Here is a 25,060-nt window from a genome sequence, read left to right on the forward strand (position 1 = left end):
GTTGATAAAAGGATGAGCTCTCAGTGTTTGCAAAGTCTCATCAGTTCAAGATGGAGTCACGTTCTACTATTAGCAAGAGGACAATTACAAATACCTCACTCACATAATGACATCACTGATGCTCATTAAAGGCAGTAAAGACGCTAATGGCAAGACTGCATTATTGGACATTTAAGCAAAGACATATGGTTTTAATGATGACGAGTAAGTAATTATGTAGATGATTATATAGTATACTTAATTTGAGGTTATTAGAGTATGACAAAAGAGTGCCCTTTTTAATATTTAACATTGAAGCATAAAATCAGCTCTTTCTGAGTAAAAACTGCTGACTGATCCTACACTGCCAGTAAGCGCTGATGTGAGACCGCAAAAATATGCACCAACACCAGCCTGCCAGGAAAATATGTCCACTTTTTCACATTTAAACACCCTCATGCACAGCAGAAGATATACTAGAAACACGCTCTCACACACATATACACTCTTTTACACACAGTTGCCCTTGACATATCACTGCAGGAGAGCTGCAGCAAGAGGACACGGGTGACAGGATAAGGAAAATAGAAGGGAAAGAGTTACAGCTAGACATGTCTGAGAGGGCATTGCTGTGTAGCATAATGTGATGTAAATACAAACATTAAATTAATAAAAAAGGAATGTAGTTTCTTGTAAAAGAAGTGAAACACGCTGTTCCGTGTACTTGAACTATCTAATGACAAGACTAAAGACAAATGGTCCCATACCATCACCGAGGCAAAAGCCACTTATCTCTAAAACTGCAGCAACTCTCTTTCTGTGTCACATCAGGTCGATACTCTCCAGACACACATCACTGGCTCAGAGACTCTGCATCCCACAGTGCCAGCTTTATGGTGCCATAAACACAGGCAGCCCGAGAAGTATGAAATGGAAAAGGTTGGTGCTGTAGGTGGGTGGTGGCTGAATATGAGTGAGTGTGGGCAGAGCACAGAGAAGTGATCGCAGTGATGTTTTCTTGGAAATCAACCATATATGACATTTATATTATATACTTAAAATATTTCCTACAGTTGGGTAAGGTCCATAAAAGAAAAAAAAAGTGATTGCATGTCCTGCATAGGGGCTGGTGGGTGGACAGATCAATAAGCTTTAGAAGAATACAGGTTGATGAGAATGCCTAAAACCAGTTTGGGTTAAAAGACAGAAGGATTGATGGATTGGTGCATCCTGGATGTTTGTCCACCTTAGAGGCAGAAAGCTGTGAAGTGAAAGTGCTGGGTAAGGGGAACTACGTATAAAGAGCCAATGTCTCACACCATGATGAACTGGGAAAGGTAGACAGGTGCCGTAGGTGCTGAAGAGCATCCATGGAGAGCACAAAGTGATTTTCTGTCTTTCGACAGTTGAGTGGCATTACTGGTGAGCCGTGTGGGCTAAATGTAATGAGGTGGAATCTAATTCTCAACAGAAGACTTTGAAAGCTTATCAGCAGGTTTTGTAAGATTCAACTATAGATGTTAAAGCAAATGAGATCAGTTAGATGTTTGCAGTGTTACAGGAATTCAGAGTTTATGAATATACCTTGCTGGAATTCATTTTAGCATACTACATTCAGCAATCCACGTCTATACTTTAAGCTTTGTATGCTGTATGTTGGGATTTATAAAACTGTGTTGACAAGGAAAACACCTAAAACTGAAATTAAAAGCAGGTCAAAACACCCCTTACCTACCAGGGCAGGAAACAACACAGTAAAATACAATACAATCCAAACTAGCTCAAAAGTTTAAAAATAGCAAAGTAGTACGATCAAAATATGTGGATGTAAAAACACACATTTTCTCCCCCTAGTCAAATAGTGTAGGTGCAGCTGCTCCGCTTTCTCCATTGCCTGTGCACAGACGAAGACTGAACCCTGTATGAACTCTGTAAGTCTAACAGGGGCTTTTTTCTGTGAGCCCCGGTCTTGGAACCAAAAATCCAGGGTTTCCAAGTTGTTTGACAAAACAGACTAACCCCATAATCCTCCTTTCTGGAGGAGCCCCCTGGGACCATCGACTGGTGGGTGGGTGAGTGGGCAAGTGAGTGAGTGACGAGAAATTGCCAAAGACACAAAGAGATACTGAGTGGTTTATATCAAGGTGTTAATGTCTTTTATAATGCTATTAAAACAAGCCACTAAACACTGTAATCATGGCTGGGAGGTGGAATAAATGTGTTTGTGAGAGGACCCAGCGGCGCACTTAGCAGGTAGTTTTGACATGGGTGTGGCGCACAGGCAGATCTAAAAGCCCCTGACAGAGTTGTTTTTGATAGCTGCTCTTTGTCTTCCTGACAAGCAGCTGAAAACATAATGCACCACACATATATCTCTACTAACACCTAATGGGCACCGGCAACTAAAATACTGTCTGTCTGCCAGTAAGCCACGCTACCCTGCCAGACACCTGAGAATGCAGCAACAGTATGCTTGAAAGCACAAACTGTGATCCAAATGTAAACAACAGCCCCCACAACCAAGAGCTGCTATTACACTTTGCATGGTCATTTAATACAAGCGTTAACTATTTGTTAGCATTTGAGCAAACAAACATTAATTGCAGTTGATTGAGACACAAACTCAAACTCTTCAGGTCAAGTGAAAATACCTCAAATGTCATCACGTCCTGATACTTGTATCATACCAGCCAATTACCTTAAAGCTTATTATGACATTTCTAAGTTGTGAAATGGCTGCAGTTTTAAACATGTGCTTAACATATTGAAAGAAAACTACTTGGGTAGTTTTAGGCGGCAACACCTCTTGGTTAGGTCTAGAAAAAGATCATGGCCTGGGTTAAAATATGTACACGATATATGACAACTATGTTAGCTAAGTTAACCTGAGTACTGAAGTTAAAATAGGTCAAGGTTTACTTTTGGCTTTGCACAGGACACAAACATACGCTCCTGGGTCAAACACCTGTGTTTGTTTGTTTGATCCATCACTCCACTGACCTCTTCTTTGCACAAACTTTGTCGCTCTTTATATCACATCACCACCAGAGGTTGTCACCTAACAATAAACGTAAATATACGCAGGCCAATATGGCTCTTTTCTTGGTAAAGACAGTCTGCAAATGCAATCATGCTCAATTCTACTTGCAAACCAATCAATCTCACATTCTCTTTTACTGTGACTGTAACATTGGTTCTGATGTTCAACTCATGCAATGGGAATTTTTTTACTTTTCTTTTTACCTCTTCTGTCAATTTATTGTTTACATGCATAGTTACAGTATATGGATATACATGTAATGTATGTGTGTGTACAGACATCTGGCCTTGTAATGTGTGTTGGGACACCTTGTGTAATTTTGCTTAATGACTTGACATGACAAAAGCTAAAATAAAGCATCAACATCTATACGTTACAGACTCAAACCCCTTGTTTCAAAGACCATCCACAAGCAAAAGAGTAGGGCTAACTAACAGTGGAAAGTTTTGCATTTGAAAATAATTCAATTAACAAGCAAGCTAACACTTGATACATTACACTGAACAATGTTGACACTAATACTTGACATTTTCGGTAATATTCACTGTTCCTGCAGCCCAGAAGATAAATAAGCCTATCAGTGCATTCTCACATTGCAAATATGCATAATCATATTTCACTGAAATATTTGCTAATAAAGTCAAGACACTTCTGTCCAATTCATAACATACCAGCCGTTACCAATGGGAGGCAGTGTGTATCCATACACACCAAACACACTCAAGGGAGTATCTTCTTGTTGAGTTATTTTCCAACAATGTTTGTCTTTGATCTGCAGCAGCTTTTTATGATACGATCCAATTGTGTAATTTATTTGTCAAATTTGGTTTGATCTTCTAAAACACATTTTCTGTTGTCAATCTAACTCTTTAACTTTGTTGCAATTGTCGGATCAACTTGTTTTGCTGCTTTCTACTTTCCTCTCCATCTTCTCCTGCTTCATACAACAACCTCCTTGAAATTCCTTGTCTCATCATATTGCTTTTCTCTCTTTCATCTCCCTCGAGCTGTCTACATTTAATTATATTATAAAGTCTCATTACAGTAACTTCCAGTTGATTTCCTTGCTGCCACAGGTACTTAGTGAAAGTTATGGCATTGACATATTCTCACTGTATCATTCAGCAGCCTGCCCACTCTTCAGGAAGCACGATTTGCTTCATGGCAAAATGAAAATAAGATATGCAACATCAACCTAGCAAAAATGATGGAGTGTAGTGTCACATTTCTAAGTCTGTTTCAGCTTGTTGTTTCTGGTATGCAGAGAAAATGTAAATGACAGACCAGGTAACATGAATGCATTAAAAGTGATGAAATAAGACATTCCGTCACATTGTGAAAATGAATCAATAATTGAACGATCAGATGTTTCTTAATTACAGTTATGGCAGTGTCTCTAATCACTATAAATGAGCTGTTAGTTCAACAAACTCCATGCTAAGGGTGGTATAACAACAGCAACACATGAATATGTAGTACTGTACCATAGAATGTATGATAGTATAGTATAATGTATTGGAGTTTTTTAAATTCTTTATTTAAGACCAAATATGGACTTTTCATAGAGTTATGGTCTATTAATGATCTTTTTGGACACAGGCAAGTCAACCCCAAGTCAATTTAGGTAATTTAAGTTCCAGCAGTTGAAGCTGTGATGTAACAGCCATTAAATGGGCAGGCTAAAAATACACAAAAGTTCATCAAAGTCTTATGCTTATATTTAAATGCCAATGCTGCTCTGGGAGTTAGCATTAGCATAATGTCTGCAAGTATGCTTCCAAATCCTCTAATAACTATGTACTGTTTTTTTTCACACTTCACACATAAGAGGAAGAAGTCATGAGCTATGTGCCTGCATATGTGCAAATAGTGTGTGTGACATTTATTGCACACAAATGCAAACACAGAAGTGATAATTCCACTGGCAAAATCATCGCTACAATTGCGCTCTCTCTACAAAATCAGTTAGTGCTTTCAGATATATACTGTACACTACCATACAATTTAATGTGCCACAAAGAGAAGACTAGAAGAAGTCCTACTACGGAATATTTATGAATGCAGTATGACAAAAATACTAATACATCTCGTAGTATTTTGCAGAATGCAAGCTAGCATGCTTTTCTGGCTACTCTGACCCACAATCCTTTGCAGGTGATCAAGAGGGTGCATGCAACAGTGCATACTCTGTCAGGGCAGCTGCAGTAAATACAAAACATAAAATGAAAAAGTATGCAATTTGGAGCTATAAGCAAACCTAAGTGCAAAGGATTGATGCTCTTGGTCATTAGCACTCTCAGTCAAACCACAAACAAACACAAACACCTGCTAGGCCACACAGCTGCCTTGTTCATTGTTCTCAATGGTAGCAGGGCAATGAACAGACAGAACTCTCCATAGTATTGTCAGACATGAAGCCTCGACCTTGCATTAAAAATTATGGAAAAATAAAGGATGCCTCTGTTCTGTCTGTGACAGTGGGATGAACAGCAGATAGTTCTGAGGTATGTGTGCTGGGGAGAAGAGGCTTCTGCTGCAGTTAAAATGTCATCATATGAAGATAAGGTCATGTTCAAACTCTACACACTTTAACACGCACATGAAAGGGGCTTGTTAATGACTGCAGGGTGAAAGACGATAATGATGATACAGGATTGTGATTAGCTGCACATTTCTAAAATAAAAAGCTCTTTTCTGTCTTAAGGCTTCACTCTGATGTGTGGAAAAATGAATTATTCCATTTCCTCATTTTCATCATCAATCTGTAGATCCTCATTACACATTCATGATCAATAGCTTTCTGTGTCAGTACAGGGAAGACAAACGGTCCTGAATTATTAACTGATTATATATGAGCAGGTAATTACATTTCTACAGAGGACAGTCTGATATCATGGTCTAAAAATAAGTATCATACTCCATGAACAGAAGATTAACTCACTGCTTTGTATATTACATTACGCTACTGCAGTAGAACATGCTCTGATTGGTATACTTTTTTCTTTTAAAATTACTCTGATAAGTTGTGAAAAAAAACCCAAAACAGACATTCTTACACTACATATCTGAAAGGCATTCAAATGCATTGGAGTGAAGAATAGCAGGGGCAGCTGTACACACACTCAGTCCATTTAAGCATTAGATAAAAGCACAAACATTATTTCTTATTAGGGAAATATGGAAAATATGATGTAAACTGGAGTAAAGCATTGTGGAGCTGACACTAACTGGCTCAGTATTAAACAATGAATATGGATGACAAACCTCATGCTGATAGCATCAGAAAGCAATCAATAATGTATAATGTTAGCATCAAATCAGGAATGATTCAGTCCATAAAACAACCCAGTTGTTCAAAACCCTGGAAAATATTACACATCTGTTACATTTCTCTTTATGCTTTTACTGCCAAGCTAAGTCTTGGCGGTAAAAGCAGATGTTAAAAACAATAGATCTATTTTATAGCAGGCATTTTGACATATTAACAGAGAAAGAACATTATAAAAATTAACCCATCTAAACCCCAAAACCCACTGGGGGTTTTAAAAGCATGTTTTCATTTAATTCCATGTCTGATTTAACGATTTCCACTAACCAGATTCTGTAATAAAAACATTAAATTCAGTGCTCCTCAGTGCAGCTGGGAAGCCATGATTAACTCCGCTGAGACCAACAGGGACACGACAAATATTCATTAAAATCTGTCTGAACTGTATTAAGCAGAGGTTATATAAATGTATACATTGTCTAATATATGCAATATATACAAATTATCTTTATCATTTTTAATGATTTGTGGCATTATAACTGTGTTACACTGCAAAAACAACATGTTTTAGTTCTCACTACTTCCAGCCATGATCATGCTGTTTTCATAGAGGTGCAGGATTTATTTCAGTGAAAAATAAGGCCACAGGTAATAAAATGTGACACTAGTACAACATTTTCCTGAAATTGCTTGGGGTTTAGACAGTTAATAATGTTACAATTACTACTACATATTTGGATGTTCAAGTTTTTGAATGGAAATTAACCGTTGTGATGTAATTAGTTGCACCAAGGAGCTGCTTATGATTCTGTAGACATTCAGTGATTGAACAAAGTTCATGAACCTCTGAACTATAAGATAATAAAAGTGGCCCCATATGAACTTTAGTATTAACCTTAAAATCAAGTGGTCCTCCCGAACTTTCCCTCTGTCTTGGCACTTACTGCTTCAGTGATATAGAGTGCAGAGGACCTATCCAGAGTTGGCCAGCACTTTGCCTGTCAGAAAGGCTGCCATTAAGAACCACACCATGACGGAGGCTCACTGATGCTTGTCATGAGATGTGAGAACAGGAGGAGAGCAATGTAGTAAAGCTGCCCATAAAACCCTCAGTCATGCCTGAGCTGTAAACCTGGAAAAGCCTCATGCTCACACTGTGGGCACTCTTTGTGGTGGGCAATGTGAGCCTGTATTTGTGTGTGAGCTGCTGGCCTATGTGTAGTGTCAGGACTGACGGATGGTTGCAGCTCTGGGGTTTCCCATTACCCAGAATGCAATCTGCTCAAGAGGATGTATTGGCTGTAAAAGGCTGCAAAGACAAGAAACTCCATCATGGGAGGCCGACAGATGGATTGAGAGCCTGCCTCATTATAATTACACACTATCACACACATGCATGCCTCTGCCTCTTGCTGCTTTACGCTGGGAGGAGTTTGCTTTCCTGTCCTCCGCTGACATTTACACTAAATTAGCCTTCATTAATGTGCAACATGATCTAGATAGAATTAAAATGTAAAGTGTGAGATAACGTAACAGTAGGGTCTCTGGTGAGCGGAGCTGAATGAGCAGAATCAAAAATTAAGCAGAAGACTGCACAGCATGTGGGAGAATAGCATGGGAGGTGAGAAAGCAATGAAGGGGACTTGAAATAAAACAAGACAACATGCCGACTATGGTGTCATGCTCTGGCTCTCTCGTTGTTTCTATATCTTAAGAGACTGTTGTGCAGAGATAATTAAGCTCGCTGCAGACTCACTGGTCTTACTGGCCATACTAATCACTGGAAACCTACTCACTAATATTAGTACACCCACAGACACACACACACACAGACACACACACACACAAAATGTCCCAGTACACATAACCATCTAGTAATTACGTAGTCTCAGAGGAATTAAACTACAGCAGTTTGTAGTAGGAATGTGTAAGCTAGGAATCAGGGAAGTTTATAGACAATTTACAGTGGAAAATTGTATGTAATATTAAGTTTGTTGGAATATATTCCATGGAGCTTCTTTCACATCAGTTTTGGGAATAATATGTCTAAACGTAAGAATGACTAAAACAGAGTGGCCTATTTAGGCCACTCAAACACCTTTTGTTAGTCTGTGGTGAATTAGCAGATGAATCAAGCAGATGACAGAGATGAAAAAGCCGATAAGCCCATCCTGTGCCCCATATTTAGAAAGCTGCTGCTTTGGAAAGCTGTACGAATTTGTAAGTGGACCATTTTATGTGGCTGAGCAACAACGCCAGGGATGAATGGATGAGGAAAGTGAAAGTATGAATAAAAAACAAGAAAAACTGCAGGAGAGCTAGCCCGCATCATGAGAGGTAGTGATGAGAAACAGCCAGCAGGTAAAAGAACATGAGGCAAACATTATCCAGAGGAGGGGAGACAGGCAGCAGCTTGTTGTAAATTAAAATAATAGGATAAAAACTGAACATACAGTACATTTAAAATGATGTCTGAGAATACACTTTCCATATATTTTGGGTCGACGTGCAATCGGAGTGTGCTTGACCACATGAAAGTACAGGTGTAAATGCATCCAAAACACATTGAGGAAAGATGGTGATCCGACCATACTACCTATGGAGGTGGTTCTTTTCAATCTGCATACAAACCCCTCAGCAATAGCCTCTAACAGATCCAGATGCCAGGGAGCGTGCAACTGCTGAGAACATCCCCATGCAGCCAGTGCTGGTGGACCATACACCTCCAAAACTGTCATAACTGTATTTCAAACAACAGAACTTGGAACTCAGTGTGGTGTTGCATCTCCTCTGTGAGGCAGCAGCACCAGGCTCACCACTGCCTTGAAAAACAATGTTGTTGTTTACAGTTGAATACAGCCACAACAAAGTCTGCTGGTAGATTGAATCCAAGCCAAAGCTATTAGAAAAGCTGGTAGACTAATGCCCTGCAAAGAGTGGTTTGTTTGACTTAACACACAATAAGTGGGGCTCTACCTTAGAGGATATTTACACCAGATGCTGCAAGAATAAGGCTCAGAGAATCATTAAAAAGATCACAACCAGTCAGATAACAATCTTTTCTCCCTTTTGAGATCAGGAATGAGGTTTGTAAGAAGAACTGAATTAACATACTGTTTTACCAAAAAGGGATCACTTCAGTCAGAAGACACAGAGAACAAAATATATAAATTGTTGAGGGATATTCATCCTCTGTAACCTCTGTCATACACTGGCATGGGAAGAGAGATTTGAGTCATGAATTGGTCTATAGATAAGCCTCACCATGTTGTACCTCACCCAAAAGGAACTAGGAGGAGACAGAAGGCAGTGTGATTTTATCTAGGGTCACCTTCAAAGCTGCATCATATATATCATATATGACAACAAAAACAGGTCTCGGGCCCTGGGACACCAAAGGGTCTTTCCCACAAAGGATAAATGAAAATTAGATTTGAAGCATTTGACGGGTAGAATTTAAGGGCCTTGATAGAAATAATAAACATGAAAATGAAAAGGAATGGCTATCATCATGCGGCTATCACTGCTGCTCCTTATTCGCAGCTTTTTTGATGTTTCTCATCCTGCAGTGTAAATGCAATACAGTATCAACAGAGGCAGGTGGAAATGAACAAACATGATTAGATGGGAAACCACATCATCAGTGTAGACACCTCTCAGTGCACCTTGTTAAAACAACTTTGAAAAACATCCATCCACTTCATATCTACTCCATTCATCCATATCAAGTGCTTATTTTAGTTATATCCTAGTTTTAAACTATGTCAAGTATTGGCTGCCTCTCCTGGCAACAATTTGTGAAATGGTTTGTGCAGGCTGAAGAGAGACTGATGACAATGCCAGCAAATTATTGTGTCTTTTTGTACCGAAAAAGGTCCCAAATGGCTTGTGTTTTGCTTTACACCATACAAGCGGGCAAGCGATATCTCCTTATTCCTATCAAGCAGTCTTTTGAGGATGAGGGAAATCCTCCCTTAGAGGTTTGGGTACTGTGATGGCTCAGCTAGATAAACAACAAATATCTGAGAACCACAAAGAACAGGTGCCTATATGGATATGTTTTTTTCCTGAATATAGATGCACATACATTTTATACAGTAAACCGAGTCCTAAAACACTTTCAACTTTGACTCAAAGATAAACTCTGGATCTGCTTCTGAATCTGCAACGTGTGAGAAATCTGTCATCAGTGTTCTCCCTCAGTAAACATTGCAGGAGAGTAAAATACAGCATAACACATTGTATGGTGACACATGAAAATTTGTATAATGATACATTGGTGTTCCGGTATGTCATGCCAATGTCTGCACTGTGTCCCAAGCTCACCCTCTGTCCAAAGCACTCAAGGACTGAAGCACCTGCATGCTCAGCAGAAATGCATAAGCGCATGAGGGTGCAAGAGCTCCAAGATGCTTTATGAGGAGCGAGACTGCTCTCATCAACAAGAGCGGAGGCTTTTCTGTTTAATTAGTTGGAGTGCTTTAGGTGGTTTGAATCCATTTATAAGCAAAAAAAATTAATCATGTTTGATTAAATCAAATGACATCATATTTGGAAATTGTTACTGTATCATTTAGGGATGCTCCGATCGATCGGCCGCCAATCGTTATTGGCCGATATGGACCCTAAACATTTTTCAACATTTCCACGTGTCATACAAACTCGAGTGAGCATTGTCCAATCTTGTCCAAACCTCTCACATATAATCACAGACGCGGCCTGAAGACATCTTTGTGACAATAATGAGTTATAGTCACAGCGCCCCTACCTGGCCTACCTGGTCTGGACATGCTGTTGCCTTGGTGACCATAACAGTAAGTTGTTGTTACTTCACCATACATTGTCCAATCTGCCCCAAATTAATTTTGATTCACAAGGGTCCATGCCTGAATACATCCCTATCACAACATGCAGTCAAAGTCATAGCGCTCCCTACTGACAAGAGGAAATCAGACTTATACTAAAAACTTAATCCGATTTATATGACATTTTCAATGTCTGAAACCACCGCAGTGCCTGCCGGCGAATGGCCAGCTCCCCGACGCGCGTTGGGTGCGAGGGCCCGTTCACTGCTTTTTTTGTATTATTATTCTAATTAAATTAGATAAAGGACAATCAACTATATTTGATTTTTATTAAAATGAAACTAAAATGAAGAGTGCTTCCCTGGAAGACAGCCCAGAGAATGGTTGGGCACAATTTTGTTAAAATTTCCAGTGTTTTGTTACCGGTTCTCCACCGTCTGTCTTTAAAGCCACATTATTTGCTCAAACTGAGGAAATGCTTTTATAGCAACAGATCCTCTAAGTGGCTGTGAGGGCTGTTTCATTTCATTTTAAACTGATCCCTTGCCCTTGTTCCCTTACTCAGGCACAAAAAGGTTCCTTTTATGACTTGAAATCAACGGGAGACAATGCGGTAATGTGGAACTCCGTGCCCCTCATCACTGATGCACCCTTCCTCTTTTGTGTCTGGCTAGTCAACCTTGTCTCTGGGTGTATACATCACTTTGATGCATGGGTCAGAGCTGCTCTGTCACCATACCTGTGTGCTTCTGTTAGCTTCTTGTAAAGTCAAGTCTAGTCCAGTCTCCCTTAAAGCATTCTTTCTTTTTCAGACTAGGGATCAACAAGACGGTTTAACATTGTTGGCAGTAGAAATCCTAGTCGGTTAAACATATTATTAAAATCATTATTTTATTAAAGAAGACTGTTTCTGTGGAGAATCGCCGCTCCTCCTGCAGCAGTGGAATTAAACTCTCTCTAACCTTCTTTTTCCAAAATAAAAGTTTTAACTTCTCTTTAAAAGTAAAATTAGTCATTAGGAACATCCCAATTTCAAACTCATATTGCCTGAAAATCAGCCACTTGGTTTGATGCCACACTAGTTTGGGAGATGTTTTAATTAGGTGATTAGCATGCCTGTCTGCATGTTGACATGTTACTTTCAGCTCAGTTATTTTTAGTTTCACTTTCAGGTTCACTGGATATGAATATCTGAAACTCCATAGTGCAGAGGTATTTCTGAAAAGACATTCCCTCAAAATGTTTTACCGACAAAAACTGGAGACCATCTGCATCATTTATAATTCATGTCAGGGATTTTAGTGAATCAATAGGCTCCAAAACTAAATTACTTCTCCCACAAAACTACTTTTATCCGACAACCAACCTCTTCTCCAGTCTCCATCCTTGACAAGGGAGCCTTGACTGATTAGTTAATGGAAAATCCCACCAATCCTGTCCGTCTTCTGCGATTTATTCTTTGTCTGCTGTAAGACAGCAGTAACATGAGACTGTCCTGAGAGTACAACGTGTCAGGATTTGGAATCAACTGCTGCATATATAAATATTTAGAAGCCCTCTCTGAACACTGTGTGACAAAAAAAACATGTTATAACACTGATTGTTGTTAAGACATTATTGCACATTCAAATTCAATCCACTATATTTGTCTGTTATTTGACTGTCGTGTTCTCTCCCGCTCTCTATAATGAGGCGTTTTGACAGAACAGGACAGGTGAGCTCTGCACCTCACTGCTCATTATCCAGACGGACAGGTAGTCAGAGTATACGGGCAGCTTATTCGGATCTGTTGTCATGGTGACTGCTATAACTGTTAATGAGACCCCTGCATCTGTCACTATCCGAACCACTGTCTGTGAGAGTTTATAAGAAAGCCTTGCTCGTTTTTGCCGGCTGGCCTATCCACTATGCAAGACATAACTGTCAAACAGTGAAAAAAGCAGTGTGCAGGCTGTGCACTTAAAATCATTCCAGAGGAGTGTGGAATAAGGTTTAGCAGAGTGGTTTAATATGAGATGATATCTTTTATACTGGTGCAAAGAGGAGATAAACTCCATTTCACTACAATGGGAGAAATAGGTGTGTGCAATGAATTGAACAACTCAAGATAGCATGACAAAAAAAATCCCTCTCCTGCTCCACTGCCCCCTTTTTAACCAATATAAAGTGCCACTCTGCCTTCTTTTGTGTATTTGACTTTTGTTCTTTAAAAGGGACAATTCAACCTGAATATACATTTGCTCTTATCTGCAGTGCTATTTATTTATCTAGACTGATTTGGTGTGAGATGAAATCAGATAGGTATACTCAAGATAATTCACAGAGCTTGTTATGAGCAGTTTTTTGTATACAAAGAAAAAAAGTTCCTATATTAAACCGCTAACATTAAGATCTGTGGATTACCTTTAGTAACTGGATCGTGATTTCTGACATTGCTGTTGTGTTTTTCAAATGTATCTTTTTGGCACTTTGAGAACCACAAGCCAAGTACCATTTAGTTCCATTACATTGGAGAGAAGAAGTATATTGACGAAACCTTGATCACACTGGTAGTGCAGTAAAAGACCCACACTATAATTTAATCATATGACACAAAAGTTAAAAAAAGGAGAGTGTAGTAGCATCAACTGTCTTGGCTCCAAATGTGACAATGTTCTAGTTTAAGCCAAAGCTGAATTCTTCTCGTGCTTACATGCCCAGGAAATGTGTCTCATCATTCCTAGTAATTCCATCTCACTTCACACATGAAGAATGGAGTGAGCTGTGAAGACAGGATGTGTGATTTAATAAAACCCTACATGGGGAGACAGATAAGACAAAGAGAAGAAAGGGAGCGAAATGTGATAAAAAAAAAAAAAAGAACAACAACAAAGAAACTGAATAGAAGTGAAAAGACGAAACAGTGTCAAAAGAAATATTACATTTGTAAAAAGAGGGGGATATAAAAATGGGAGTGGACACAGAAAGATAGAGGATACAATAACAATGAAGCCAAGCATAAGACTATTCTGCTCTTTGGAGATGGGAGCATCCTTGGTGCTGGACTGTCTGTGCTGGTAACAATGCAATTGAGAGAGATGGACAGAGACCAGGATAAAGAACTTTCATTTGCTGGGCTAAATAGAGTCTTGATAATACTGTCCAACCCGTCTCCCTGTATAAACCTCAATGCGGTTGAGGTAACAGGAAATATAAACAGAGTTCCTACCTGTCCGGTCTCGGATGGCCAGGTTGTTCCCTTTCTTCAGAACGATATCCAGTTGATACATGGCTGGACTAGGAGGTCGAGGCGGAGGCTCTGCATTACTGGGACCCACTATGTTGATGCCCTGAAGAGAAGAAGTTACATAAGTTATATAGTTTTACCAGTACAGTCAAACGTACAGTAGCGTTAGTATTATTTAAAAAAAATCCAGGACTTCATACTCAAAAATGAGACAACTGCCATTGAAAAATTCTCAATATCTTATTAAATTATTTAAGACTGACTGCTTAATCTTGTGTTTTCTATACTATAAGGCAGAAAGCTTTATGAGTCAGAAACATCAATATTTAGAGACAATGGGCCTCATGCATGAATCGTGTTTCCTGGCATGAGAAGCTCAAACACGATTCATCAAAAAACCTGGTGGGTAAGCTGTGAGAGCGCGTTTCATGAATCCCACGTAAGATTTTCTTATTTCCTGCTTGCTTTGTGCAAAAACAAATACAAGGGAAAAACAAAAAACATTCATGCATGAATTTTAAACTTCTAATGGCTTCTGGGGATATTGCTTTTTCATTGTTTGTGTCCAAAATGTAACAGAAGAAGTTTTCTGCAGCATCACTATGCTCTGAATAAATCACACTGAGTAGATCAAAAAAAGGCTAGGGGGAAGAAGAGACTGAAAAGGTAAACAGAGAAATTGCTCACGCTTTGGAAAGTCAATACATTATATAATATGTCTTTGATGTGTAGTCTGATAAATACTCATAGCAAGCATGCAGCCTCCTCTTGAAGCTTCTGACGTTCTTGTAGGGGGTCCTCTCTGTGGTTTTACATGTCATGCTATAGCCCTGAGGTCAGGTCTGTACTCCACTTCGACAGAAAACCCCCATTGGCTCTTATCATGATTTCCCTGGGAGCTAAAGACCCATTAGCAAGCCACATGATGAACCAGGCTTTCCTCTAAGATCTACTACAGCTTACTTTCTTTCTCCATCATGCTCATTTTCTTCCTATTCCCTCATCCTCATTTCTCTCTCACACACATTAGACAACCCGTGCGTAGGCACTCCTGTCATGTCTACCCAACTATCATGCCCTGAGATGAGGCCAAGAATAACTATAAAAAGAGTATAAAATACTTGTGGGCCACTGGGGGGCTACTAACAGGCTACCAAGGCCAGCATAAGAGCAGCTCCCACTAGAGAGGAGCATAAGAGCAGAGTCATTTCTGGAGTGCTAAAACCAGGGTAAAGATGCAAATGGAAAAAGCAGAAAGAAGACCCCTGAGAAGCCTTGGTCACTGAAATGCACACTTACGAATGATGCTGTCATAGCATTTTCTGTAACTTTTAATGACACTGGACCTCATGCAGCAACATTCTTTTAAATGCATTTTATTTTTCTCTTAGGTTTCTGTTCAGAGAAAAAAAACAAGAAAAGTTCACATCAATTGCACTAAATGTCTCAGTGATCCAAATCTGCTCTTTCAGGTGTGCTGCACGATGAATCCCACTTGAACATAATTGTTTATTAGCAGAAGTAATGCCCCCTAAACACTGCATCAGCAGGACAGGTGTTCTGTCGTGTGTGAATACTCTGGCACAAGCCCAAGAATTGAAGGATGGTGGAGGATGGCACCATAAAAAGGTTGTGAGAAGAATAATAACTTAAATCAAGGTACTGTTAAATAAAGCAAACATGTATATTACATAAGACATACACAAACCACACATTTTTAAACTAACTAATGTACAATTATTACATTCTATAATATAGATTTTGCTTTATACGATATGCATGTGCACATGAAAGCAAATTCCCATGGGATTTTTTTTATGTTCCTCAATTTTTGCAAGTTTCCATGAATGGGACAAACAATTTGTGGACTGTGAAACATGTTTTTTCTCATCTTGATAAGACTCTCTCTCAACCATTCGTAAAAACTCAGATCCCAGAAATCAAAGGGCACTAACAAAATAAGAACAAATTGTGTATCTGAGACAATAAGAGGACATTTGTTCATATATCACTTTCTGCATTATCTGAATACTCAAAGTAAATCAAAGTTTCTAAAGTGCATGTTAACAGAATATGCACACTATGCTATTTTTGGAAGCAGCATAATGGTTGTGGTAGAATGATGCAGCACTGTTGTTCCAATCTTCGGGGGCAGCCCTGCACTGAGGCCACAGGTTAATAACAGTGAGTATAATTACACTGCAGTCCATGTAGTGGCATATTATAACCATTATCTTGGGTTGCCCTCAGAAATTACTAATATTATATAATGAATATCATGCTTGAATATCATTTTCTGTGCATGGGGAAACTGAATATGGTAAACATGCCACACAAACACTTATAAATGAGCTGGCATTTGCAACGCAGATTGTTGACATTTCTATTATATTATGCATTTTACTGAAACAGAGTCACAAAAGGCACTTGAAAAAACACTTATGTCTATAGAGAAAAATGGCATTAAAATAACTGTAAATGTTTGCAGTTCATAAAAGATTGTTTCAGCAGTAGCAGCATGCTGATACTTGCTGAAGGGTATCATTAATGCTGTCTCCACATTAAGAGCAATAGTTATTTTTACACCCATGATTATATATATTGAAATGTTTATGTGTAGAGGGCAGTACACACTATACACACAGCAGCATTACAAACTACAGCAGCTGGGTGAGAAATGTGGTGCTGTGTAAAGCTTGGAGCTCTCAAATCCCCAAGGAAAAGCCAGCCCAAAACAATTTTAGCTTCACAGCACCTGCTGTCAAACATTCAGAAACACAGAGGGAACGGGAAAATGGAGTCTGTCTTTTCGGGAAAAGGTAAAATTGAAACAAAATAAAATAACAAATGTAAGCTGTTTGATAACAGGTGCACCATCTCAACAAATATCTGTAGAAATTCAACGTGAACATTCAGGGACAGAGAGCTCAAGCTGTGTTTTTGGATAAGATAAACCTGAGGTCATCTGTGTATGTAAGCCACTGTAGTTGAACTGATACAACCAATATGATTGGACTACAGTTGCTGGGGTCTGACAATGAAACATTAAGCCCTTTTGTCTTTGAATGTGACAAACAAACAGTGACACAGAGACACAGAGATCAACACAATGTCGAGTCAGGTCACATCATAACACACAGCGAATAAGAAAAAGATGGAAATTCCCGGACACACTGTGCCCACGGAAAATGCCATTGTGCATGCTTTTTTTCATCTCTGAAATATGCAGTACTTTTCAGTATTTTTCAGAATGTCTGTATATGTTGTGTGTATGCCGTACAGTACTTCTGACAGACACACAAGTTGAAAGCACATTCACACACAAAGGCACACAAACATAATAGGGAGCACAGGATTTGACATGGATTTGTAGGTATATAGTACAAGTTCTTTGATTAAGCGGCAGTACACATAATCGGATCAATGAAGTCAAACAACCAGATATAATAGACAACCAGCCTGCCAAGAACGGTAAAACCATGTACAGACAGAAGAAAACAAGCAATAAAGGACTATGGTTGAGTTGTGTTGCATATCCAAACTCAGGGGTAGGGATAAGGAGGGTGCCGACCTTGATTGAGCTCACTTGCTCCATTTACATTATCAGGTTTTGAATACAAAAATGGGCTTTACCATGTGTTTATTCTGTATACTACTTATTTTATTGACTTACCATAAACATTCTATATTGTGATATATGTTGTTATTGAGATATGAAAAGACCTCTATCAGGATAGAGGATTTTGGCCAAATGACTAGGCCCTAGTTTCTAAAAATGGGTTAAATCCAGCATCAGTTTGGCTACATAAAAACCACAAGAGTAGTATATTGGTACATTCTTTATGTTTGTTTTTTTAATGAAAACCTATAAAAATATCTATATCTTTACGGGTAACTCTTTTTTGGATGATATGCCTCTTACTCTCTACTTAGTCACAAGAAAATAAAAAGTTTGCTAAAGTTTATATACTGACACAGATGCATAAACACAAATGTAGACCATTGAACCAGTGATTTTGTTCAATGACCATCACCCTGGCCCATCCTTCATGACAGACTTAGCCAAGAGAATTAGTCTCCATCCTGTCCCCAGAGTGAAGCAGACCTCAGCCCTTACCTCAGCGTACTATGGTCTCTATGGAGAGAACCACACACTTTACACACAGTGAGAGAAGAGGAGAAGAGAAGAAGGAAAGAAAAGGCAGCCAAGGTCTATCCCACTCCACCTGCTCTTTGTTCCCCTGTGCGACAGAGAACTAAACAATTGCTACCGCAACCTAATTTTCAGTCTCTCTCCATCCCTAGGGGGCAATAAACATTCTGGCAGAGGGTGACCTTACAGATCAACAGACTGCGTGCATGCCTGTGCTTATTTGCCCTACACTTCATCGCACTTTATGTGCAATGAAGGTATTCAGCTGTGACACAAGATATGCACAAAAATTCAAGATTGCAAGAGTTTCTGAGCACAAACAACAATTTAATGATTTATTAACCAGCAATATTAATTTACACTGCATATACTAAAGATAATGTAATCATAAACTAAAATAAATAAGCAAGGTCTGTGTGAATAAAAAACATCAAGTAGCAGAATGTAAATACAGGAAAGAAAAGGAGCTCTATTACAGCTGCATGTGGCACCAATCCAGGGAGATTCAGCTATCAGAGCACTTTAAATTCACATTAAGTAATCCCTGGAGACCTACACTGGAGAGTGCTCTTTGTATTTGGATACAAGCCTTCAGCATTTTGCAAAAAAGTCCTGTGACTGAATCCCAACTGAATCCAATCAAATATCAATCAATGACAATTTCCCTTTCCATTAACTAAATATGACTCTAATGGGATAAACCGAGTTCAACATTCCTTTGCAAATATTGATGGAAATGTTGCGTCTTTCCATCATCTCCAGGGCTGCTTGCATGTTTATATGATTGCATGCACAATGAGTGTGTGTGTGTTTTGCTGCCTGTTCTTTGTGTTTGTGTGAGTCTGTAGGGTTATCAACAATGAATCAGAGACAGGAAAGCTGATCCTTCATCAATAATGATGGATGATCTACCACTGTTCTGAAAACATGAGAATAAATATTGAATAGGATATTCCACACCAACAGACTGCAGGCAGACACAATGCATATCATCTGCTGTTTACAGTCTAAGAGGGAGGGCACAAGAGGTTTAGGAGTGGATTATGTGGATATACTGCATGGGCATCATTTCAGCTCCGGGATATGTTAATATGAAGCCATAAAAACTACTTAGTCAAACAGCCTCCCTTTTATTGACTCCCCTAAACTTTAATTAAAAGTTGTGCTGCACAACGAAACTCACAAAGATCCAAACACACAGAGCCACAGCTTGATCAGAGTAACAATTTTAGTAGGACAAGATCAAATTTGATGTACCCGAAAAGTAAGAGCAGGTTTGGTTTGTTGAGCTCATGAATCTTTTTACTGACACATTTGTGTAGTAAACTGAAACTGAAGCTGTGACCTTTTCAAAACCACATTGTGTTCTAAAGGATAACACTCGTTTTGGCCTTTTTGATTAACATCTTGCTTATCAAACTCGTAAAAAGGAAATATAAAGCACATTCAGGGTGCATCTCATGTCGTCTATTTCGCATCCCTGCTTCCCTCACTTGCGTCGTTCACTTGCATCTTGGTCCCGCCCACTGGGGATGCATGGTGAGATGCAAGGAAACGAAGCGAGGAGAGAGGAAACGATTTAAGAGACATGAGACGTCCTTCCCTCCGAAGCATCATGTGAAGCGACATCCGTTTCTAATGACAGTGGCAGCGGATCACAGCTGGATCAGCCCTTAGTTGGCATGCACTAATAATAATAATAATAATAATAATAATAATAATAATAATAATAATAATATCAGCTGTCAGGTGGCATTAACAGTTGTAGACATGCACTAATAATAAGTGTTTTCTCCATTTAAAAAACACCAGCAAATAAATAACAACCTGCATTCTATATTTATACTGTGAACTGTGTCCTGCTCAGGGGCACGGGAATGCCCTTATTTTATTTATTTATTATTATTTTATTCTGTATATTACGACGGCATATTACGACCAAGTATGAAAAAAAAAAAACCCTACCAGGGGTAGGGGGGTAATATTGGTCCGTGCCTCACTGGGTCCGTCCGGTACCACAAGTGCAAGCACAAATACACAAACACTTCAGAGATGAATATGAAGATTACCATAACCCAGCCATGGCGTGTGTAAAGATGCATCACACGAGAATGCCCATTAGGAATGAAGGCTGGGGACAATAAACCTGCTGCTGTGAAAAAAAGTTCAGATGAATTTTACACACTCAGTAATGATCAGCCTCACGTGGGATTGATGGAAATGGCAAACGATGTAAAAGTGTTTCTTGCTGACAGACAGACTCTCTACTGTTTTGTTCTTTTTACTTTAAAAATATCCATAATAAATCTGAATGGTGGAAATAACAGATCATGAAAGGGAAAAAAAGCTTCTAGAGCGATCTTTCTTTTAATTTATTATAAATGTAGAAATATGTTTGTGGTATTTGCCACAATAAAACAGATTTTAACTACATGGCGAATCATATAAATGAAATATAAAACTTGTGGGAATACACTTGAGAATCTGTGATCTGTCTTCACTCCCGTTTGAAACTAGAGCGATGTTGTGATGTATAATATCAGTCTGATCAGCTTCAATAAGTCAGGGAGCGGGGCCACCGCTAAAAGACTTCCGCATGGCATGCTCGCATGTATCCTCGCTTGTGGCTCCTCTGATATGCCTCCTCCATCCTTTATCGTCTATCATCTATCCTCCGAGCACAAATAACGAGCGAGGATAGAGGATAGAGGAGACATATAATAAGGGACATGGGATGTACTCTCAGTGTGGCAATGTGGCAAACATCAAGAGTTGCAATGGCAGATCAAAATGCTCCATCTCTTTTTAGCACCAAGTGTGGACAGGCACTAGTGGCTCTTCACCAAGGTTGCACTCACAACCTGCAGATGGTCCATAACTTTATTACAAAGATGCTCCTCAGCCTCCGAGTGAAAAAGGCCAGTTATGAAAGTTTAAACCAAACTCTACAAGGGAAACTCAAGTAGTGCTAAAAGGTCACATTCGTGTCAAACAGGAAACTAGTGGGTTTAATCTATTAAATTGAAAGACTAAATAAAAAAAAGGGAGATCTGGGTGTTTACGAGTGGTGCAACACGTCTTTATACTTAAACAACAGAACAGATTATTTGCCAATGACTCCAGAGGTTCAAAGGTATGAAATGAGATCGGTTTTGAAAAAAAAGTCTTCATCTGGATCCGTTTGTGTTTTTGAAAAGAACTTATGGCAGCAACTAATGTTAGAATATGTTATAGATTAAATAACCTACTCTATTCTGAAGTTAATTTTAAATTGTACTGTGATGCTCACCTGTCATATGTCTCTCTTTACTGTATTTAAACTGATTTAACCAATCCTCAGACAGATGAAAGTAGTGAGTCAGTACCCCTGAGTAAGTGAGAGCACTATGTTGCTTAATGTGGTAAGACTTCGCTGTCAGTCAGTTTCCCCTCCGACTTCCTGTGTTGCATTATTTTATCAGATCTTTGAGCATAAGATAAGAGACCCTTATCGAGAGATAGGGTTAATTTCTGAACTTGCTCACAGAAGTATATGGCACAGTTTCAGCATCAGATTTTCAGCCTTCTAGTTCCCCTCTGTTAATAATTCAGCAATGACACAGAAATGTTTGAATTCATTTTCTTTTTAGTACTTCCAAGATATTTATCCCCCCAGGCTTACTGGTGATGGTGATGGTTCATACAGACATTGTTATGAAAGTTGTACTATACGACTGCCGTGCCATTGTTTAAGTCTTTCGGCAGAGCCCTGCAGTTTAAGCTCAACTGCTGCTTGAAAGAAGGGAAATGGTCTACTGGGAGAATTTTCTGAAAGTTCACGTTCTGCATTTAAAGGGCAAATGGGTAAGTAACAGAACTACTGAAAAAGCCTCCCTTTTGGGATATCAACCAGAGTCATATATTTCATATCCTGGATTATATGTCATCAGTGGTGTCTTTATGGAGGAGGAAGCCTGTATTTAGCCCTGGGCACTGTGTGAAGCCAGACTCTCGTTTCTCACAGCGATGGCAGGTAATTTCCAGGCTCCGTGCCTCTGTTCCTGCATAACAATAACCTGTTCCTGCTTTGCTCATTAACAAGGATGTAGTGGCAGTTCTTCTGTTTCGAAGAGATGCCACTTCCTGCTACCAAACAAAACACCTATATTTGTCTCCCCTCTCGGACCATCTCCTTTTCTGTCCAAGAATTTTATTCTCTTCTTTTTTCTTCCTCCGCCAAGTAGGTAATGTTTTCAGTTCAGTGTGTTTGTTTATTGGTTTGTTTGTTTGTCTGTTTGTCAGCAGGATTTTGGAAAAAAACTTCTGGTAGTGGATCAGAATCACAGAGTGGATACACAAATTATTTTTCACTTTTGTTAACATTACGAGGTAGGGTGTGGCCTCGATGAAGGTCTGCCCTCTGAGTGCCCTTCTAGTTATTATAGTTACTTTTACCACCTTGTTGTAGGTCAAAAACCTTTATGTCTCAAAATGAGGAGTGGTGGTTGGTGTGCCATATGGTCCCACAACACGCACATTTGTGCATTTTTGTGTGCATAATAGATGACAGTTTATTTGAATTAGAGATTACTATTCCTTCTCAATTTCCTCTTGTGCTTCTTAGTGTAGAACAAATTCATACAGAGCATGCTATTTACTGAAAACCATGATCCACCACCTCCTCAAAGCTGTAACCTGAGCAGTTTAGTATTGATCTGAAATCTGATTACCCTGGCCTAGCTGGAAAAAAACCTGCTCTGCTACTGGACATTAATCAAACCACATTATGAGGCTCTGTAAGTAAATGTGGCTCTTTAATATAACTGAAATTGATCTCATAATGGGAGCTGGGTAATTTAATCGGTTCAACAATTTAAGTGATTCCACGCAGCACTTAGATAATCATTCAAATTCCCAAACATGCACATAAACACAAAGATGCATTTTGTTGAAGCACATTGTATTCTGGGTGACTTAAGGTGAGCAAACCAAAACAGAAACAAGTATTCTACCTCATTTGTTCTCAATTGTTACATCACATCAATATATCTGGATTTGGTTTCAAACCTGTCTGAATAAAACACTATAGATTGCAGCAATGCTGAGAAGCGTCTTGCTTTAAGGCACCAACAGTAACAAAATCTAATCAACTGATTTAACGCAAAGTCATTAAGTATTAAGAACTTCAGGCAAAAATCTAAGCTAGTGTATTAATCAGCAGTTCATTACTCATCATCAGCCAATAATCGTACAGCAGTGATGAACAGCCTGGTGTCATATTCAAGGATGCAATACTCAACACGGGGCTGTTGACACTGATGGATGATCATGCTAACCAATAGATCATGCTGCTAAGCTACAATGGACAAGGCAGTTTTGTTTTTCAGGGTCTTTTGTTTAAAAGTAAAAGCTGTGTATTTCATTGACTCAGGGCCCTTACTTAATTAATGCCTTCTTTAATGTCTTGATGAAAACACAAATGGATACTTAAGTTTACTTTAGAGCAACATAATGCAAGGATTTACCTTAAAATAACTGCTGCACTGACTTGTAATAGGGAGAATGGTGCCTCTGTAATTCACACTATGCTATCCAAGCCACTGTTCTTGCACTCTGTAACTCTACTTTGTGGTTTCCCTCTAATGTCCTCTGACTCCGCTGCGGTGACTCTCTGTGATAAAAAGAGTTTCCTGATGGAAAAAAAAGCTTTACACGTTGCTAAAGTAAAGCTCAACGCTAATTGTAGCTGCTGTCAGCTAGTAAGTTCTGTGAGCTGCGCTGCAAGGACTGGCAGCTCAGAGTTGCTGTTTACCGGGCAAGCGGGCAGCTACACTGGGTTTAGTAGCCTCTATGGACATCATTGCAGAGGCGAAAAGACTGAAGGAGGCCCTGACAGAGGAATCTAAGAAAAGGAGAGTGTGACCAAGCAATGGCAAGGGCAATGGACAAGAGTAAATATTGGACTGGCTAATTATTCTTTGTTAGAGCTTTGCTCTAAAAGTCTGTAAGTAAAAGACGCAACAGATGTCAAGCTGGTTTTGTTGCTGTTAGATTATAAGGTAATATTAGCTTGCTTGCTATGTCTTGCATTACTGCACTTGCTTGATGTGTGGCCATGTTAGCAAAGTTGTTAACTAATTTTGGGATCATAAGAAATGTAATCATAAAAAATGCACATGTACAGATGTTAATATTTACTACAGCAGTGTTGAAGTGAATTGCATCATTTTTCAAAAAATACTATATAATTATATAAAGTGCTGCTTTAATAAAAGCAACTGGGCCTGCAAACAAAAGTCTACAGGCTGAAAATTATCAACAATAATAAAACAAGACAGAAATCGAAATTGAAATGCATGTCTATCAGGGGAGGTTAGAAAACTGGCACATACTACTGAAGTCTGTATGTCTTGTCTAATCTTTGAAAGTTTGTTTCCTTGAGGGTATGGACCTTGGTCTCGCACAGTAAAAAAAAAAAACATAAGATGAGTAAGTGTTGCCATGCAACCACAAAAAAACCCTTCAGAAATAAAATTGCCTTCACAGAGAAAAAAAACATACCGTTGTTTCCCACGATGAACACAAAAATAGCATATAATGTGAGCAGCAA

At 39.0% G+C, this 25,060-nt stretch overlaps 1 protein-coding gene across 6 annotated transcripts in view; it reads right to left on the reverse strand.

Annotated features, from left to right (window-relative positions):
• mctp1a (multiple C2 domains, transmembrane 1a) overlaps nt 1–25,060 on the reverse strand; it is a 153,356-nt gene that overhangs the window by 81,256 nt on the left and 47,040 nt on the right. For all 6 annotated transcript variants that reach the window (XM_059337992.1, XM_059337990.1, XM_059337989.1 and 3 more), the window contains exon 2: nt 14,301–14,421. In XM_059337992.1, the coding sequence (XP_059193975.1) occupies nt 14,301–14,421 (121 nt within the window). The remainder of the gene's footprint in view (nt 1–14,300; nt 14,422–25,060) is intronic.

This window comes from Centropristis striata, chromosome 7 (genome assembly GCF_030273125.1).
Source record: "Centropristis striata isolate RG_2023a ecotype Rhode Island chromosome 7, C.striata_1.0, whole genome shotgun sequence".
Taxonomy (NCBI): Eukaryota; Metazoa; Chordata; class Actinopteri; order Perciformes; family Serranidae; genus Centropristis; species Centropristis striata.